This window comes from Thermobia domestica, chromosome 6 (assembly GCF_964235325.1).
Source record: "Thermobia domestica chromosome 6, izTheDome1.hap1.1, whole genome shotgun sequence".
In the NCBI taxonomy this organism is placed as follows: Eukaryota; Metazoa; Arthropoda; class Insecta; order Zygentoma; family Lepismatidae; genus Thermobia; species Thermobia domestica.
In genome coordinates, this window is record NC_137459.1 from 114,569,901 (window position 1) to 114,592,429 (window position 22,529).

Consider the following 22,529-nt stretch of genomic DNA (forward strand, 5'->3'; position numbering starts at 1 on the left):
TGATTACATAATCTGTAGTAAAGCAGTGCAATACAGAATGAAATTCAACACTATTACTTTGCATATTTCTGTCCGTGGGGAAATCTGCAGACAAATTACAGCCTTGATAAGAAATCCAAGGCAAGAGACATCCCAAAAGCAATCAAAACTCAACAAGTTCGACGTACTGTGAGGCAGTTAGAATTTCAAATCGAGCAAAGCAAACAGCTACCGAGGGAATGAGCTACTGCCAGGTGAAATAAGAAAATTAGTGGGACTTTGTGAATATGGGTTAAGTTACATTCGCGGTTTTGTCTTCATAAAGCACACTCTACGACAAAGAGAAATAATTAACTACCTTTAAAGTCTCAGACTTTTACATGCACGAAGAAACTGCTGGCATTGAAAATCCAGATTTATTCAAAACCTGTTAATCATATTTTCCACGTGGCTCTTTGTTTCACGCAAATTATTTCCTATGATGAATACATTGTATGAGTTAAAACACCTTTACCCTAGTACAACTAGGCGAATAACGGAATCATTTAAGTAAAGGTTGTTGAATTATTTAATTGGATAAGCTTAACCTCCTCTCTGCAGGAGTCTGCATGAGACGTGGATCTATAGTTTAAATGGAATATGTAGCCCACATACTCTTGACGGGAAACGATTACAGGGAATTCAAAATTTGCATAAATCAGTACATATAAAATAGCTTACTGGAAGATTCTCATTATCCCTCACCATTATGCATGAATGATGAAATAACCAAGCAGGTTAGAATTCGCACTGCCTAAATCTTTGACACTATAACACTAGCGTACTGAGATGATGTCATTCAAAGACATACATAGATTGAGACATGTGTAACATATGCCCAATCAAAGTAGTTACTCTCTACATTTAAGCACGCTCTTGCCGTAAGTTTCATGAAACATGGTTCACATGGAGAAAGGCATAATATTTCTGTAAGTGAATTAGTTGTTAACCTAAAATTGACCTATGATTAGTAAATTACTCCTCACCGCAAAAGTAATCGAAGTAAGAACTATAGATGATAATTAGGTAGATAAGTACGAGAAGTATGAAATGTATATAAGTGTTTTTAATTGTAACTTTGTATGACTTGCAGGACGAACAATATTATGCAATACGTTGATGTCGTGTCAACCAATGTCAGATACATATTCTCGACCTATTTCCTGCAATTTAGCTTAGAATCGATTTCCAGATATACTATGTTGAAGTGTATCGGATTACCAGGAAATATATCCTCAATTAATTTATCACAGATTTAGGTACTTAATTGCTCAACCACAAACAATACTTGTTGTTTTTTCTTTCTTTCTTTTCTTTTCTTTCTTTATTTCTATTTTTGAGATATTAAAAAATATTCTAAATTTTGAAAACTTGAAGCTGGAATTAATGAATAACCGTAAAAAGTGTAGTGGTTTGCTAATTTTACAAATGATTGCTCAAGAGTTGATAATATTTCAAAATACAAAATATACAGAAAATCCATTAATCAATGTACTACTACTACTACTACTACTACTACTACTACTACTACTACTACTACTACTACTACTACTACTACTACTACTACTACTACTACTACTACTACTACTACTACTACTACTACTACTACTACTACTACTACTACTACTACTACTACTACTACTACTACTACTACTACTACTACTACTACTACTACTACTACTAATAATAATAATAATAATAATAATAATAATAATAATAATAATAATAACTTTTACTTGGTTGTCCACAAAGATAGGAGAGGAACAAAAGTGATTTCGTGTAGCTAAGGGATAACCTCGTAGAATAATCAGTACAGGGAATTGAACCTACAGTGTCTATCATGCATATAAGATGCAAGCTCTATCAGTTATCCAGCAAAATCCGCCACATTCTTTCATATTATTAGAGCCGCGCTGGCTTAGTGGTAGAGCGTTCAGTTCTGGTGCGTGTGGTCCCTAGTTAGATCTCAGCTAATACCAAGTGAGCTTTGTACTGAACAAACACCGTGTGCATGGGTTTCATCATGGTTCTCCCGTTTCGTCTTAGTTTCTTAATTCCACCATTTCCTTCATTTTCATCGTCACCGTCTCCTTTAGTCTACATGGTAGGAGGTAAAACTGAAAATTTTTCTTTCGTGTCATTGTTTTAGCATTAATGTTATTATTTTTTTAAAAAAATTTGCATTATCTATCCTCTGTTTCCTGGGGTCCCTGGTTCGATCACCGGCCAAGTAAGTTTATGGTGGACAATATCGTGTCTGTGGGTATTCTAGGGATATTCCCGTTTTCTCCTACTTTCTCATTCCACTAATTATTCCATCATTATTCACTTTCCTTAAACATCGTCTTCCTTAGCCTATAAAGGGCACAATCCCTGGGACTTTCATCTGAAATATTTAATTTTCATTTTTTGCATTATCCAGCGCATTATACAGGGTGCTTCAAAACAACACCGACAACGTTTGGGAGGTGATTCCTCACACCAAGAGAAGGCGAAAAGTATAGACCAACCTGAATGCGCAAATGCTTCCTTTCGGAGTTATAGGCTGCCGAAAATATGAGAAAAATGAACTATAAAGGTCCATAGCTCCAACACTATGGGATCTACCGTAGTCGGGTCAAGACTTCACTTAGGAAGTGATGTGTGCGCTATCTAAAAATCCATGTTTCAGAATCCTAAGGTACTCACGCAACAATTTTTGTGGAGGCAGTTTTTCTACGGGCATATAATTTGAAGTACTCACCAACTACCTTTATAAAAATTGTTGCGGAAGTACTGCAGGATTCTGATACATGGATATTTGGATAGGGCACATACTAGTTCCTAAATAAAGTCTTGACCCGACTACGGTATGTCCCATAGTTTTGGAGCTATGGATCTTTAAAGTTCATTTTTTCAAGTTTTCGGCAGCTTATAATTTCGAAAAGAAGCATTTGTGCACCCAGGTTGGTCTATACTTTTCGTCTTATCTTGGTGTGCGGAATCACCTCCCAAACGTTGTCGGTGTTGTTTTGAAACACCCTGTATACAGCTATTAAAAATAAAGATATACATGTACATTTTGCACAATTTTAGTTCGCTAATGGTTAAATAAAGCGAAAATATTCAACTTGGATACTGCAAATAAAGCAAATTAAAGTTAAACTGAAGTTGAAATACAAGCTCAAAAGTATTCATGATCTACATTTCAGGAGCTTTCTACTCAAACATGCATACATATTGGCGCATAATATTGTTCTGAAAAAATAACAAAAATGTCATACAATTATGTTCATTGACTAGGGAATCCAAGTTCTTTTAAAGAAAAATGGTCAACTAATTTTGAACATAATATATATATATATATATATATATATATATATATATATATATATATATATATATATATATATATATATGTGTGTGTGTGTGTGTGTGTGTGTTCGTAAACTAATACATTTCTGAGAACTGTGAGTAATACTTTCTCAAGTTGTGTATTTTGTAATGCGAACTTCATGCATTCAAATTGATGAAAATCTATAACTCGGATTAAAGTTTTCTACGTGTCCGCCGAGACGAGTTTAAAGGGGAACTGCAGTTTGCGAAACGCTACTCAATATAAAAATTGGAGAATTACTTGGAGAATTTTGAAGAGTAAAACGGAATTTTGTTACCTTTAATAACGAATAATGGTTTTTAAAGAAAATGTTACTTATTAATTCGAAAGACGTTTGTTACCTGATTAATGGGTTGATTAGAAATTCAGCGTTCCGTTCAGCATCGAGGCTATAGTAAACGTGTAGTGTACCTACAGTTTAACATGGGTTCGAACCACATGAGCTCCCACCGGGAATCGAACCCTGATCCTTCGCGCTAAAGGCACGTACGCTAACCTTATAACCACGAAGGAGCTCGTTTGTAATCTGATGTTTTAAAATGGAGTTGAGCACGGTGGCTCGATATGGATCATGATGTGCAAAATTGAATACAAGATTCCAGATCATACAGTATTTATATTGGAAAAATATAATATTTGCCGGTGCTGATGGCGTGGTTCCTTACTCCAAGTCTCTTGGAGGCAAGATAATTTGGAGAGAAACGACCTACACTGCGAGAGTTGATCTTCCGTGATGGTCTTTGCACTCGTCAACTTACCGGATCCAAGCACTGGTTGTGGTTTGTAGTTCACGTTAATTATCGGTTCCGTCCTTCACAACCTAGTTATTGTATATAGACACAAAAACTCTATTAAAGTCAAATAAAATATTATTGCTATATTTCATTCTATTAGTTATTTTTATCACTTGTATTTCCTAATGCTCATTTGGTGTAGAACAGTCATTTCCCACTTGCCGATGTATGATGTAGGAACGAACTTTAATGATCAGAGCCAGAAGGGAGAGAACAGGTTGAGCAAAGGGGACGAAACGGAATAGGTGGAATCAAATAAAACAACTGTTGACAGTGTTCGATTATTTATGAATTCACGGGTAGTGTATCTGCAAACCAATCGACTACTCTTTAGTGCCTTACTAAAGAGTTCGACTAACATGTTTCCTGCAGTAGTCAAGCCTTTAGTATGATGCTAATCATAAGTCAAAACGACTCTGCATAAGGCGGAGACGTTCTTGAAGCGCGTTTTTAACCAGGATAACTTACACTGGATATTCATCACAACTGCTACCCAATGCCATGTATCACATTTAAAACATGGTTGCCAGATCGTTTCAAAATTCTTATTGAAAACACTTTTAGTTTTAACCTAATTTAAGTTTCTATCATATTACTTTGATTAAAATTCGAAATCTAAGGCAGACAGTGGGGAGCTTATGTAAAACATGCAGAAAGTTTATGTTAAAAAGAAAAATAATAATACCTCATGCTCTAGTCAACTTAGGTGATAAAATGATTGTTCACTATTATGAACTATTAACTTGAATAATTGTGCGTGAAACCGGTGGTTGGTTGGTGATGTTCTATTATTATTATTATTATTATTATTATTATTATTATTATTATTATTATTATTATTATTATTATTATTATTATTATTATTAATGTCATGAAAACTGTACAAACAGATGGAAGAATTGTTTTCATATTCATCACAATATTTGCAACATTAAGGTAGTGCGTTTACTACACAAAACAACTTTCAATGACAGTTGTAGAAGTATTTTCCAGGAAAATTGTCACATGCTCCTGACAGAAATAGACGAGAATGATAAGATAAGATGATGTTCATATAATACACACACTAACAGTATTTATGCGTTATTTTATTACCTACAGACATTGAACATTGTAACATTTTAGACCATATTATATAGTGCACGTTTTATGACATACGTATATTTATGTATTATACTTAGATATTTACATGGACATTTACAATCTGTTTTGCATATATATAAGATTCAATGACACTAGTATTGTATTTGGAAAGTTTTAGCTAGTAAAGCGAAATAGAATACCTTTATTTTAGCGCCCCACGATTATGCCCTGTTGGGTGAAGAGGACGAATTGTTTGGCTGTTGAAGTTGAGAGAGTCTCTTCAGCACCGAATCTATATGACATGTAGAACCAGGCCCGAATTTAGGTATTTTAAATCCCTGGATTCGAGGACATTTTGCCCTTCTTGCTCTTATTAGGGTTCGTATCAAGTTATGTGTAAGCAAAAACAACACAAGAACTAACAAAAGACAAATTGTTATATTGTGCCTCTAGGATACAAAATAAAATGAAAAATCACCAAAACTAGTAAATACTAGTCTACAGAAAGAACTACCAACATTATTTCTACTATAGATCATCCTTCAGATTTCTCTGTTGTGAACAGCCTGTTTTCCCCCCGTGGCCCGTGCATAAATACGAATCTGTGTGGATATACAGATCAAGGCAGAATTCGAACCACCGCAACGCGTTCAAATTTTAATGCTCTATCTTCCCAGGACTCGAACCCGAGACCACGTACACCAAACACGCAGATGCTAGCCACTAGACCAGCAGAAAAGACCTGAAGAAGACGGATAATGAATTGAAATTTATTGTTAGTAAAGACGTAATGGAACACGAAAGTGGAAGAACTACGCTATCCACATTAATCCCTGCAGAAATTTATATAGGCTTACTCTTGTATCGAACCAATAAAATTACGTATTAGAGGGGAACGCTTTGGCAATTAACAACCGTGCCTTTTAACATTAAAAATCATTAAAAGTGAATGTAAACATTCTCTTATTTCGTACTTGAAATAGGCAATATTCTAAAATACTTTACAGGTGTATATAGGAGAGGGAGGCTGATGAGGCTTAAGTTCTAAAATGTGTGAATGATACATGAACACTGTGCAATGATAAACGTAAACAACTGAGCAGACAGTAGTATGTTTGTACAAACACTGTTTCAGTACTATTAACTTTTACACCCCCGAAAGTAAAATCGTGAATAATCCGCTGATACCCAAGCACTGGTAATAATAAGCATCGAGTCATATAAACAGAAATACAGCGAAAAAGATCTTCGGCCCTTTGATGCAACGTACGTCGAACCATCTTCGCATCTCTCTCTGTTTCATCTTGCGATGTCTGGTTTACCTTGGGTTCCCAAAGGTCACATATTCAAACATAGCTGTTAAGTCATTTTGTTCTCCTGCTCTTTAGCAAGTGATGATCATCCGTAAGACCTTGTTCCCTTTTCCTTTCCTCAAAGCTTTCCAAGTTGCTTCAGGTGACGTCTTTCCTACCTTTACGTCACATAAAATTCTCGCGATAATACATAATGATCAAAACAGATGTCCACAATCCCTTCTGGCTCTGGTTTGGATTGGTCAGTTAGTTCGTAAGAATGCCAAAGATGCTGCCAGCAGAGTAGCTTCAGCGTAATATTACCATATGAAGTAAACATTTTACTTCAGACTTGAACTTTGGGTTCGAGTATTGGCTATGTTAGTTATCTTATGCTTTACACGCTAATATTATTTTCTTTCACTGCTGTCATAGGGTTTATACTTTCTCCTTCGGAACTTCCATTAGTATTTATCTATCTCCCAAAGAACTTTACATAATGTGATAAATCATCTACTGATCAGAGTTCCCAAGAGGTTACGTGCTGATTGCAAACCTACGTGTGCATTCCAAGGCCACAACTGGCATGCAGTACCATTTTTTTCCCTCCTTTTAAAGTAGATGCATAAAAGTGTGGTATAGGACTTTACTACAAACAAATAATCCAAAATTCGTGTTGCACATTTTTCAAGATAAACTACATTTGTCTTTCCATTCTTGAAAGCGCAAATATTGCAACCAAAAGCAATTAATGTACTTATGCATACTCTGATATTCATACTCTGATTGACTGATTCGGGTTTAAAAGGGTTGATTGATTGATTGATTTTGAGTTTTACGTCCCGTTCAGCAGCGAGGCTATATGAGACGTGGACCTACTGATTAACGTGGAATCCGAACCACATGAGCTCCCGCCGGGAATCGAACCCGGGTCTCCCTCGGGTTTAAAAGGGAACACTTCAGCGTCGAGGCTATTTGTTCCCGTCACGTAACGTATAGTCATACTTGAAGCATAAAATAATACATATCAAGCAACCTTGTTAATTAGAAATAACTTTTATAATAAAGTAAAATACTGAAGTACAATTATTTGATTTATTTGGAGTTTAATGTTCCTTTTCAGTATATGAGATATGGAGCTACAGTTTGACGTAGGATTCGAATCTCATGAACTCCCACTGGGAATCAAATCCTGGCCTTCTACACTGGAAGGGCGTATACTAACCATATAGCCATAAGGAAAAATGAAATGAAAAATTTTGTTTAACGCCCCACGATTATGAACTGATGCTAAAGTAGACAGTGATGATGAGAAATTAATGAAATGATGGAATGAATAAAGTGGGAGAAACCAGGAGAACCCCGAGAAAACCCACGAATATGGTGTTTGTCCACTACAAAGCTCACTTGACGCGAATTGGAATCGAACCAGGCATATAGCCATAAGGGAGTTCAATACAAAAATGCACAGCTTCCTGGTGACTAGTGACTACATGGTCAGTTCACGCACCTTCAGCGTAATGGACTAAGGTCCGATTCACGGTGAGAGCTGAAATGATTTGGATTCTACGTTAAGTTGTAAGTTCACATCTATATAACATCGGTGCTAAAAAGGGCGTCAGACTTCAATCGAGTGCATAATGATCAAGTACGTATTACTGGAAATGAAATTAAATTTCTAGTTTTATGTCCCACATTATGCCCTTTACCACTGAGCCACCGTGCTCCCGTGTATCATTCTTGTCGGAGTGTTTAACAGACGAGCAGTTCTACTAGTCCATTTACCTAACGTAGGCAAAGCCATTAAGTCTTCCGTTATTAACTACAGAGGTTTAATTAATACGTTTATTCTTCCTGCAGAAGGCATTCCCATTTCTTCATAGTGACAATAGTTTACTGTCAAAAACGGACAGAAAAGCAATAGGAAAGACGGATAGTACACTACAGCAATAGCAACCAAACCAAAATAAAACCAGTTGAGAATGCTCCAAGAGCACTGTCATAACGAACTTAAAGAGAATAGAGAGATGGAACGGGAAGGAAAACTGTCATTTTTCCTAGATGTAAATCTTTTTATCCGCGCCTTCTTCTCTTTCTCGCAAAAGAAAAAAAAAGCAAAATATAATCTCTCTATGACTTACAGTTCTCGAGATATGGCTGCTTAAATAGGGTCTTTCTAGAAATTCGAAATTTTTTGGCCAATATTTGGGGAACGGTGGCCAGTTGGCCAGTAGACAGTTCATCAGTGACCACCGGTTACTATTTGGTACCAAAATGTTCACCATCCTCATAGGTATTGATCAACACCAATGTGATCTCTGTTTGCCTTACGATTCCCGAGATTTTGCTCCTTAAATCTCCCGAAATCGAAACTATCTTTTGACCAATATGACGTAAACGGTAAGTCATAGAGAGATGATATTGGTCTTAATCAACCCCTAATAGAATGCAAACATTTTCGTACCGCTATTAATTGATGGCCACTATCCAACTGGCCACTGACAAACCGGTCAAAATATCCAAAATATTTACCATCCTCTTAGGTATTGATCAGCATCAATATCATCTCTTTACAACTTACAATTCCCGAGCTATGAATCCTTAAATATCTAGAAATTGGCCATAGTTTGGCCAATATCACAGGAACGGTAAGTCATAGAGAGATTATATTGGTGTTAATACCTAAGAGTATGGTAAGCATTTTGGCACCGATATTAATTGGTGGTCACTGGTCAACTGGCCAGTTGGACAGTGACCACCGGTTACTATTTGGTACCATTATATTTACCATCCTTTAAGATATTGATCAACACCAGTATGATCTCTCTATGACTTACGGTTCCCAAGATATGCCTTCTTAAATATCTGGAAGTCGGCCATTTTTTTTTGGCCATTATCTCGGGAACGGTAAGAGTGACGCGAAAAATTTAACCACTTTTTCAGATAGCTTTTGGTGCTCTATTGAAGGCAGGGTTCAAAATTGAAAAAAAAAAAAAAAAAAACGCAAATAGCAGACAGACATAGAGAATTCAGTAACGAACTTTTTAAGTTCGTTGATAACAATTCGGAATAAGCATAGCAAAAGTACATTACAGCGAGGGACAATAACAGGAACGTAAAATAAACTGCCATCGCTGTAACCTATTGTATTGGTTTTGATTAGCGCTGAAATAGGCTGGCGTTGCTATAGTAACGATGTTCTGTCGTCATACCTTATCAAAAAGCTGAATCTTTTTCAAACTCTTACAAAAATTAAGAAAGTATTGAACAGAACTGTCCTTATCAAGTAGATTCAGTTGATTCTGTATATTCTCATAGATATTTTACGAACTGGCTATAGAGGCTATTGTGAACTCCCTTGTGGGTATATGGTTAGCGTATGCGCGTTTGGCGCGGCTGACTTGAGTTCGATTACCGATGGAAGTTCAAGTGGTTAGGATCCCACGTTAAGCTATAGATTAACATATAATATATTATGGGTTGTGAACGGGACGCTAAACTCCAAACCCAAAAAACTTCAAGGGCTGTTGTGTCCAAATAAAGCTGATACAGTTTACAAAAAAGGGAAAAGGTGTGGATATCCAGACACTTTAGTTGGATGATACGTATTAAGCATATCAAGTTCCATTGTCGTTATTCTCAATTGTCTATTTTTTTTAAATCTCTATATTAAGTCTGAATTTCCTGTTACAAAGTGCAAAATTCCGGAGTTCCCCTGTTACTGCGTGCAAAATTCTACCAAGTCTATTTCCAAGGAGTACTATTTCCAAATCTTGTAGGCTACCAACTTTTTACTCATCGCATAGTAGATGTTTTGAGAAATTAGAAAAGTTATGCACACTAACTAATAAAAAAAGACAATGATAACTGTGGTAACAGCTTCTTTTTAATTCTTTCCTAAACAATCGATGAGTGAGTACTTATACTTATGTCCGCACCTAACACTGACATGAGGACATTATCATTTTTGTTCGCCGCAATTTGTTCAGCAGTGTTTGAGGTTTTTTTTTACGTCTGTACGTTAATTTTTGTTTACAACAAACTTTCTCTTTTATACACACCGCTTATTTCTGCATTTCAATTCCTATGAAGTGCTTTCCAACTAGGAAACTCAGTAATATAATCTTTTTCTGATTAACGACATAGATCAGACCAGAAGCGCCCCAAAAATGTTTATAGATTTTAAACTATAGTGATGGCACGGAGTCGCGAAGCTTAACCCAGATCTACCAATTTCAGTATCCAAAAGAACACGAGGGCGTGTTCCAATCGTCGACCCGATTCATGAAATTTGCCAACATCGTCTCTCACGCTACCCGGGAAACATCTTTTGAGGGTACAATGTTGTCGGATTGGCGCTACTTTTCGTTCTGTTTATTTATGTTTAACGTCCCACGTTTATCCCCTTTAGGCTAAGGGAGACGATGATTAAGACGCGTAAATGACGATGGAAGAATTGGTGGAATGAGAAATAGAATGGAGTATCCCGAGAAAACCTACGGACACGATGTTGTAAACCACAAACTTACTTGAACGGGATCGAACCAGGGGCTGTACACACCAGAGGTAAGCACTCTATCACAGAGCCACCGTGCCCCCTTTTGTTGTTGTTTTATATTTTTGCTATTATTGTTGTAACCGTTTAATCTGAATATTTGTTAGTCTCCGTGTTATAGTTCTTTAAGTGCTCTTCTTGTCGCTCTTTCACCATGTCTTATAAGTTTGGCAACATTGGTAGTGCACTTCTGTTGTTTCACTTTCTTTTTTTATACGTGCGTTCGGAAGGCAACTACACGAATCGAACCGAATTCTTCCGATGCATCATATGTGGTGCCAAGCAGTTTATGATTAGTGTAGTGCCCAGGCTTCACAAATCGTTGCGGTCATTATAGTAAGTATATGTACTTAAAAAAAATCGCCTTTCACTGAGTAAACCTTTGTTATACGTACACATTGTATTTACGAATATCACGGCCTCATCATTCACTTTCTTTTGCCTCAAAGTAACGTTAGTAACTAACGTTTGTTCCTTGGATTTTTTGTTCTAAGAGCAAACTTCAAATTTGATTACTCATAACTCAAAGATCAAAACAATTTCATATGCTTGCTAATCTCACCAAGATTAACCGCCATACTAAGTTTAGCCAGGATCAGATGAGTTTTATCAATCAAATACGAAATACACTATCCTTGGGATTGTTTTTCTTTTTCGAAATCGAATGAAGAATACATTTTTAAAAAAATAAATAAATAATGCATGCCAGATATGTGATACTCAATCTCACCTAGACACCAATGCAACAGGTTATTGAAATGTTCCTATACCTTAAAGAAATGCAGTTACGTATATTTTTAAGGTTAGAATTTGAAGAAAGTTTCTCAGCTCAGGCTGTTATCCTACTGCCGACAAACCCGAATACACAATGGCTGCCACTGCTTTAGTATTTTAACTATCATATTATAAATACAGTATTACTATGCTATATTTTATTTATGTATTTCTTAAAGTGTGGTATGAAATATTTAATTAAAAGAAAATAGACAATTCTATATAAAAAAGAACTTTGTAAGCTATCAAAGAAGTAAACAAATAAAAAAATAATCAAAACATTTTTTACCATTTCAAGTGCTGAGAAATTCAAAACAATTCATTTGCAAAAAGAATGCTTACGTACGTTATTGCTCCTAAGGAAGTTTATAATATATACTTTAGTAAATAATTAGCAAAATATTTGTATTTTAGTTGGAAAGAAACTCAGAACTGATATTGTGGATGAAAAATGAACGTGAATGATCACCAAATAACCTATAAATGAATAGCGTGCATGAACACAGGAAATTATCAGCTCGTAATGAAATGTTAACATACGTTGTGTATTCACTAAGGCAAAAGAATACATCTCAGCTCCTTTCTGAAAGTGAAAACACTATGTTGTTTCTGCAAATATAAGGCTTTTATTGATTTTCTGGGATGCTATTCCAGCCCTGTTGATAGCACGTCCCACTACTAATTGGACTACCTGGTTCCAATATTGTCAAGGGTTGTTCAAATTTTATTTGAAAAGTTTCCTTTCGGTTTAGCAATCGCTTTCAGATACTGATCACTTCTTTGACCACTCTAAACTCCTGTCCTAAGCACTCAGGATCTACAGCGTGACGTGTGATCGCTACTGCGTGTGCTCTCAGTGGCGTATGCAGCCGTCAAGTGGGGTTCATGCTCCTAATATATATATATATATATATATATATATATATATATATATATATATATATATATATATATATATATATATATACAGTGGCGGATCCAAGGGGGGGCTATACCCCTCCCCCTTGACGCTCAGATATACACTAGATAAAATGAACTTCAATCCTGCTTTACACTGGATAAAACGGCAAAATATGGTTTAGCCCCTCCCTTGATCATATCATGGATCCGCCCCTGTATATATATTATATATATATATATATATATATATATATATATATATATATATATATATATATGTGTGTGTGTGTGTGTGTGTGTGTGTGTGTGTGTATACAGAGTGCAACACATAAAACCGATACACCTCACGTACCGGTTAATCATCTCTAATTAAATTGTTTGTGGGGTGAAACATTGTCTCGAAAGTTGGCTATACTACATTTTATCGGAAAGTTGAGTGCAGGATTGCATTACTGTTTCAGTTGTTGGGAGAAGCTCGTATTGTTGACTTGTTGCAATGTGTTATGTGTTGAATCAGTGCTTGTGGTAACAAGGAGCATTTATGACACAAATGGGGCAGTTTGCATTAGAACGACGAACTGATATTGTGGAATTTTACATAAAAACAGGCTTCACCAAGAAGGATAGGCTGACAATCCTCACACAATAGACGATCCTAAATGAAACGTTACTAGAGAAATTAACACATCACCTCTGCAGAATGACAGCGTGTTGCTGATAACATCACTAAATGCGGTCAGTGATGTCTGGATCCCCAGTGCCACCACTTCTAGCATCTCTTGTAGATAGGTAACTGTTTAATGTCACTATTATCTATTTATTGTTAGTTCATTGTTACTGTTAAAGTGTTACTTGAATCTCGTGCGTGAGATGTACCGGTTTTATGTGGAACACCCTGTATATATATATATATATATATATATATATATATATATATATATATATATATATAGACATAGGCAGATATAGATAGATAGGGATAGATAGTATGTTGCTCGAGAGGGGATTAGAATCCTGAATATCCCTCTAATGCACCTGAAATTGAGATTTTGCTGCACCCCGTCAAATTTATTGTCTCCGGAATATTATTTCTATAAAATTTCGATTTTCTAGACTTCACATTTTCGGAGATCTGTTAATGAGTGTGTATATGAGTTTACCGTTCATAGTTACATGTAGATACATGTCGGTCAAGTTGTATGCGAAAAGCAGAAAAGTAACTCATGCAGGTGGCACCTCACCAAAATGCGGGTGTGAGCAGCGGGAAGCAGATTCAAATGGAAGCGTGAAAAATTGTACCCGCGCTATGTATTGTAACATTCTAATACGTATGATGTCATTCAAAAACTATCAACATCTGTTAGAAATTGATATAAACATTACTGCAATGTAAGTCTGTCCACAACTTTTTCTTATATATATATATATACTAAAGTACTGTTATGCCTACCAAAACTTAATGCCACAATTTAGTGAAAAATGATAATTTTATTTCTATAAGCAAGTTAACTATTAAAAGAAAATTGTTTTCTCTAAAATTACAGCAAGAATGATGTGATGGCATTTTTCTTTTCCTTTTGCAGACCTCACGTTTATTTACTACCAAGTTTCGTGCGAAATTACTATGTGACTATTGATTTATTACACACCTTGAGCAGAAGCAATGTAAAACAGGAAGTGCACTAATCATACTTTGACTTACATCATAACAGAGAATAAGCTTTACTGGATAAGAGTTTCGGAACATGTTACAATATATTAAATACTAATAAATCTACTGGTTATCTCCACACATGTCAAAGGGAGCATTTACAGTGTGTTACATAATAAAGGGTCCCTTTAAAGCTATTAAAATCATTAACAACAAAGAGAAACTGTTTCTTTGTTATTTTTGTTGTAAAAGATTATTCAAATTAGGAGTAAGCCAAAATAATCTTAAAGAAAGATTGTTTGCTTTTTCAACAAGTAACATTATTACTATGATCATCCATATTCTACTCATAATAAGATTGGGGCCAAATTCTTTACGAAATTTCTTTGTAGTTAAATTTTGGCCTCTATTAGAAACACCTGGGTTCTATTTCCGGCGAAGCTTATATGATTCGGATTCCACGTTAAGTTGTAAATGCACCTGTCACGTAGCCATGCATAATGAATGTCTAAAACAATCAACAAACCAATCTCCCTTAGAATTTTCCTTGAACTGCTAGATACTTATGATTAGCACACTAGGTAATAGCATTTAAGATACAAAGCTCAACGTAAAGTCAGCTTTAAGATAGCATCATTATGGGATTATTGACTAAAGCCGGCCGCATATTTACCAGAGAAAAGCCAACCAACTTGACACAGAAAGAGGTAGAAGAAGATGCAGAAAGAGAGAGGCCTGAATGCATTGACTGCATGTTTCAATCCTTGTCTTGTACGTGCCTCAACGAATGTGAGGTACGATGCTTTGTTTCATTGCTCACAGTACTAAACCTTAGCTCTACTATCCTGTCCCCTGGTTAATACACGTCCTGTTCACGCTTCATGAAACGGCGTCGCGAGTGTAGTCAATGAACACTGCTTAAACACAATCACAACGTAAATGAATAAGATGCAATGTTATCATTTGATTTCCCTCATCTTTTGGGGGATAAAATTATAAGGATCAAGTCGCATATTGTTGTTTATGACGATAGTGGATTGTTAAAAGATGCCATTAACGAGAAATTTCTTTATTTATAAATATTGTCATCCATATCTATTACCACTGAGGAATTTTTGGACGTTGATACGTTTTCCTTTCTTGAGTCGTAATAAGTAAACGAAGCGTGAAATGAAGGGAGCGGGGGATCTCCGCTTCGTTCAGCTCAATAATTATTCAGAAGAATAGTATATGTATTCATAAATATTTGATCCATTACAAATCTTTGAATCGTTCTTTCCTCGATTAAACAATCATACTTTCGGCTAATTATAAGAATGAATCATTTATTTAAAGCAACCGATACAGAAATCCCAGGCTCGATTGTTAAACTTTGACTTTTTCTTGAACATACGCAAGGAAATTTTGAAGGAAGAAATAAACAATAAGGAAGGAAAATGTAAGACGAAAATAAAGAAAAAATGTTGAGAATAATTGATAAAGAACACTCATGATGACAAAAATTAACTTTGGAATTTCGCCATCGTGTAGACCCTACTTATTCTTCTGATATTATACTGAAATCTTAATGTGGTTTAATGCGGACCGCACGCAGCGGAGAGCAAGGGGGGGGGGGCAGTTGTCCGCCTAGATTTTCTAAGGGTTTTCAGTTCTTGTAAGTACATGACAAGACACTAATTTGCTTACTCACATATGGTATATATTATATATCGGGTGTTCTAAAAATGTTGTGCACAAACCACAGGGCCTTATTCTACATGTCAAAATAAAACAAAAAGTATATATATTTGTATACCTTTCGAGTCCTCGTCTGGAGAGACAAATTGCACTATGTGGTAACGTCGCAAATAAAGAACCATAGATTAGATCTATCAATCTATCAAATAGTTATATAAATTCTTTCCAGATGGCAGCTAAAGTCGATATTGATTGACACTATCATTATTTATTAGTGTAGCAATCAATTCAAGCGCTTGTTGTATTCGTAGAGTAATGTTAATGGCTCCTAGTTGATCTGCGACGTTGCTACATTGTGAAATTTTGATTCCCCATAGCGGTTGAAGGAGGCCCCGGAGGACACACTATCATGTAATATTTTCGCTTCATTTTGGCCTGTAGAATAGTGCTCTGTGGTCCGTGGGCGCCATATATATACAGGGTGGCCCATTTTAATCTTTCCACGGAAATATCTCGAAAACGGTTCAACATAAATGAACGAAACAAAAACTCAAAAAGGAAATGCAATACGATACATCGAATGGTGTTGTTGTGGTATCCCCCAGAGCCGCCCTTCAGGGAGACTCAAGGTCCAACTTTAAAATTTTAAATAGAAACATGAGGCGAGTGGTACCTCGTTTACATTGCAAAAACTGCAATGTTCGACAATTTTGTTTCGCATTTCAGTTGATTGACTTTGTCATGAAATCATTGCATGCATTAAAAATGGAAGGTATCATTTAACAGTAATTTTACCTACTTTTTCTCATTATGGAGACATCTATCTCTTATAAAACACATTTCAGATAATTTTGTTCCGTAGATTCAATTTCTAAAAACTAAGATTCTCATTTGCAATTTCACCATTCCTGCCCACTTCAGAGGAGGGAGGTTGCAGCGATAATTTTCTAGGAATTAGATTTCCTCCTTTGCATTAAGTCACTTTTATTATAATCATTTTTTTCTCTGCTACATTGTTCTCGAGCCTTGGAATAATAAACACCCTCTGTGATTTTCTATACGAGTTTTATTCTGTTCATTTATTTCCAATCGTTTTCATATTAGTGGACGTTTTATCTGATACAGGAACCATGTCTTGGCGGCCAATTTTAAAACGGTGATCCATATGAAAAATGTTTTGCCACAATGTTGTTTGGTGTTTAAAGAAATAACACTCGACCAATGTTTCCATTTAAAATTTCAAAGTTGGGCAATGGGCCCCCATAAAAGGCGGCCCTGGAGTCACCACAACATCATCTTTCGACGTACCCCATACCATTTTCCTCATTCACTTTTTATTCTGTTCATTTATCTCCAACCGTTTTCTCACTAATGGTACTCGACGTTTTATTTGATATAGCCACCATGTTTTGTCCGCCATTTTGAATACGGTGACCGATATGATTTTTCCCCAACGCTTTGTAGTTTTTAAAGATCTATCGAATGAGGTATAACTCGTCCCATCTTTCCATTTAAAATTTTGAAGTTGGGCCTTGGGCTTGGGGGGGCACCACGGTATCACCATTCGATGAGCCCCATGGCATTTCCTATTCGAATTTTTGTTCGGTTCATTTATGTTAAAAAGTTTTCAAGATATTTTCGTGGAAAGATTAAGATGGGCCACCCTGGATTAAATTTAAACTAACATAGCATTGTTTGTTCTTGAACAGAACACTAAGGTCCAGAAATAAAGCTTAATTAGTACTGTCTTGTACACCCGTAGAGACCGCGGCTTGGAAATTTCTAGTTGTACGTCCCACGATTATGCCCTTGAGGCTAAAAGAGCCGAATGATTAATGAAAGCGAATGTTTGTGACGTAATTTGTGAAGTGTCTTATGAACACAATGTTATTCGCCATAAACTCCCAAATCCCGTTCAGTAGATATCGTCTTGATTTTTTTTTGAGCTATGCATTGTGAGAGAATAAATAAGATGTCATGTGTTATGTTAAAAGTCTTTTGGTGTAGATGGCTGTAGTTCAACTACCAGTTATAATACATGGTTCAGATCTCACTTTAAAATATGGGATCATGTTTCGCAAATGCTCAGTCAGTAAATTCAGGGGTGCCCACAAGGGGGGGGGCTATGGCGCAAACTGCGTCATTGAAATATTTGGGGGGGTTAAAATCTATATGTTTGAAGGGATGTAAAAATTAATCGAAAAGAAGATTTTTTTTTCATGGAAGAACACCTACGGATAGACAATTGGGGGGGCTGCGTCATGCACATAAGGGGGGGGGGCACCACTGGTAAATTATAAAATAAAAGTTCGTAAGAACGTGAATGAAACTTACAAATACTTGAACCTTCTATTAAAAAAAAAAAAAAAAAAACGTAAACGGAAAACGTATACCTAAATATATAACAAAGCGGAAATGTTCTCGAATGTTCTCATTATTATCAATAATAATAATAATAATAATAATAATAATAATAATAATAATAATAGCCTTCCCTACTGGTCTAGTGGCTATTGGGTTCGATTTTCGGTGGAAGAGTACAAAAAAGAAATTTCACGATCATTAACTCTCATAGGTAAGTGGTTACAACCTTATTAGATCAGGCTAATGGGGCTTATACAATCATAACGCTACTATGTCTGTCCGTTACTCCACACAATAATTTGTAAACAAAAGCGTTTTTTTTTTCAATTTTCTTTTCTCCAATAAATTGATAGAGTGATTATCTCGACCGAGTTCGTAAATGAAGTAAATTCCTTAACATCTTCACAGATAACGGCGACTACTCATATCACATTCATTCATAAACGAACATTTCTCAGAAGACTAATACGGAACCATCTAGAAATTTGAGTGTTTCGGGTAGCATAAACATCTAGGCGAAAGTATTTAGATATAATTCATCCTTATTAATAAAACGCAATCCCATTCAGTCATAGATGTAAGTGTCGCACTGTCTCTTTACTGTCTCTACCAGAGTGTTATTATTTTAATATGGCCCTTGTTTTAAAAATAAACAGTAAATCAGTTCATGTTCACCATCATAACTATTTATTTTCAAATAAAGGCAGGAAAGGACCGAACGACGTTCTGTAACGACAAACAGTGGAGCAACGACTGTTAATTATTAGGAATTAGAGTTACTCGCAGACTAAAGTACTTTTCTTTTACAATAAGGATACATTTTGTGCGTATTTCCAACTTCTAGTATGTAATAGAAGCAACAAATATTTTTAATTTGCAGGACAGAAACAGAGGCGGTAAATAAGGGTAATGCATTGCCCTTGGATGTTCAGATTCACTCTTCTTTGACTATTTAATCCTCGATCTGAAGGGAGTAGAGAGAAAATAATAAATAAGCTTGTGCCCAGTCAGATATTTAATTTGTTATTTCTAAACTTTGGTACTGGCTTTCACAATCTAGGATGAGGATCTAGTTATATTGAATCTGAAGCACAATACCATTGAATCCATAATAACAAACTAACTAATTGAACTATGGGTTATATGGCCTATGGGACCCGAAAGTTCAATGACACATTCACAAAAGCTCTCCATTGACTTCTGTCCTTAGCCAACTCGCCCTAGTTTCTACTTTCTATTCCGATTCCTGCGAGATTCATCTTAATACGGACATTATTGTCCGATCTGCGCCTATGTCTTACTAGTGATCTTTTTCTGATTGGGTTTACAGTTCAAATTTTCAAAATGTTCCCACTTTCTCCCATTCTGGCTACATGAACTGCCCACCTGAGCCTTCTAGATTTAATGACTCTAGCAATGGTAGATAAACGGTATAAATAATAGAAATTCCTTGTTATGAAGTCTCCACCATTCGTCATTTTCGTTCTTCCTTGTTGCAAATATTCGCTTGAAACTATGAGTACATACCCTAAAAGTGGAAAAGTTAGTTCATAAATTCTCTTTTCAATATTGAAACGCAACAGAATGGATTCCCACTGAAGATCAAACCCATATTTCCCGCACGAAAGGTGACAAAGATAAAGCATTATTTTGAACAAGACAATTATAATTCTTCCATTATTACAACTGGGTAAATTAAAATGGTACCGCCAAAGTTTGGTTTGTAGGGAGGGGGTTGAAATTTAACCAACCTTATTTGGTTTTCTCTGATACTTATTTTCAAAACGCCACTGAGCGTATTTTTATTGTATAAATATTGAAGCATCCGGAATATTTCGTAACCCTAACACCGATTTCATCAAATTCAGTCATTTGCACAAATTATATGCTATCAAATTATTTTTCCTTGCACAATCCTGGAACACAGCAAACATGTTGATCACGTTGTTGATTATTGAAGAACAAATCCTTCCCGAAATGACCGAATTAATAGTAAGAAAAACCAAATTAGAAATTACAACTCACCGGGATCTTCATAAGCGCTGTAAGAGATCGCAACCACTTCCTGCTCTATTGGCTGCTTTTTCTCTTTCAATTTCCTCCGCATGCTTTGCCGAGAGACACGAGCGGATGATGATCTTCCAGCCAGATCGACCAACCAACTTACCACACCGACCGCCAGAAACTGTTCAGTTTCTCAAGCGCGCACCTGCACTACCTTGTACGTTTCTCCTTAGCCGCCCTCCACTTCCTTGGAGTTCAAAGAGCCCACGCAGAGGCGCGAAAATATTCGCCAATTGGTCAAAGCCACTTTTTCTTCTTCGAGTGCGATATTACACAATTTTCTATTTGCTGACAGAATATTTTAGTTATTTTTAGTTATTTTCATTGTATTGTCCCGTACAATTTTCCCTTATACAGACTAATCCTGAAAATAGATCTGGTTTCTTATTTGTTGTAAAAACAATGAGAGACGTAACCATTTTTAAATGTTTAACCTAGAAATATCCTGACTTCACATCAAATCAGATTTATGTAATTCGTAATTATCAATTACAATTAATTGATAATCACCAAGTTACTTGACTATGAAGGTTTTAAATTGTAAGCATTAATTTCATCAATAATATGCGCTGAAATCTATTTCGGGTTAAGTTTTAAGGGTGCCGAGTTTTGAAAGTTAGTGGGGATTCTCTCCCAGTTCACAGCCAGGAGATCACGGGTATGGAATACCACTCAGGCTTAGCGAGAGTCCGAGGGTTCTCGCTAACAAAATTTTAAAATTTATCCTCCTGAAAACGTATTTTTGAGTGAAACTACATATTTTTTGTGTTGGTTTTCCTTTGTCTTTTTTTTTCACAGTGGAAAATGTGTAGTCTTAAATAAGAATATGACGGCGTAACGAGAGAGGTTCTAAGGTTCTATCTCCCGATCTAAGTACTCGTAACGTCATTCTGAACGCCGACCATTTGCAATATAGGAAGTGTGAAAATAGCATGGAGAAACGCCCGTTCAATTTGCCACTTAAGAAATCCTCACCGCCATAATTCCGAAATTTTACGCGTTTTCATCCCTGCTAAAGTCTACCCAAAATTTATATACTCCCTCACCCACATATCAAAACATCGAGCCCTCCTATCATTTAAGAAATGCAGTCAAGTTAGAATTTTCGTTTTTTCCCTTTCTTTTATTTTCTTTTCTCTTGTTTCTTTCTTTTTCTATATTTATTTTTTTCTCTTTTTGTATGGGTGCTGAGCACCCACACAAACACCCTGGGGTGCCGAGCACCGGAGCACCCCCGAAGTTGCCCCCTGCTCAGTTTTATCAACAAAATTCAATATTAAGTTATCATGCTACACAAAGGCACAAAATGTGGCCGTTTAGCAATATTATGTGGATTTTTCTTTAACTTTTCAACAATGATTTAAAATTAACAACTGAAACTTTTGGCATGTTAGGTGGAAGAATTGTAACTCAAGTGGTTAAGCACTCGCCCGTTGTGTGAGCTACTGCTTTACCATGTAAGATTGTGGTCCATAAAATGGAGTTTTCTTTTATCTCCCCCACTCCACGCTTTCTCATTCCATCAATTTTCTGTCATTACTCTATCATACTTATCATCTACTTCTTTTAGCGTAAACAACACAATCGTGAGACGTTAAAGACTTCAATTCATTTTTTTTTTAAACTGACATGTAGCATATGAGAAATTTAGAATTTTAAAGTGTACGTTGTGAAAATTTGGGATTTAGACCATTTCCAGGAGAGGATAACTAACAGAAATGAAATGAAATCTTTAAGTTTGACGTCCCACGGATATGACATTTAGGCTAAAGGAGACGGTGATGATGAGAAATGGATGAAATGGTGGAATGACGAAAGTGGGAGGAAGCGGGAGAACCTCGAGAAAACCCACGAGCACGGTTTTTGTCCACCACAAAGTCCACACGGCGGTAACTGGGGTCGAATCAGGGACCCCAAGCACCGGAGGTGAACGCTCTATCACTGAGCCACCGCGGCCTCTAACTAACTGAAGAAAAGTGTT

The 22,529-nt window shown here is 36.1% G+C and overlaps 1 protein-coding gene across 3 annotated transcripts in view; it reads right to left on the bottom strand.

The window, feature by feature from the left end:
- The window catches only part of LOC145688155 (1-phosphatidylinositol 4,5-bisphosphate phosphodiesterase delta-4-like), a 429,611-nt gene that overhangs the window by 213,276 nt on the left and 193,806 nt on the right, over positions 1-22,529 (bottom strand). The window contains exon 1 of one of the 3 annotated variants that reach the window (XM_081761972.1): positions 20,510-20,647. The exons of the other annotated variants lie outside the window; for them this stretch is intronic. Coding sequence (XP_081618098.1) covers positions 20,510-20,591 — 82 coding nt within the window. The 5' untranslated portion in view covers positions 20,592-20,647. Of the gene's footprint in view, positions 1-20,509; positions 20,648-22,529 lie in introns of those variants that run through there. 3 annotated transcript variants of the gene reach the window in all.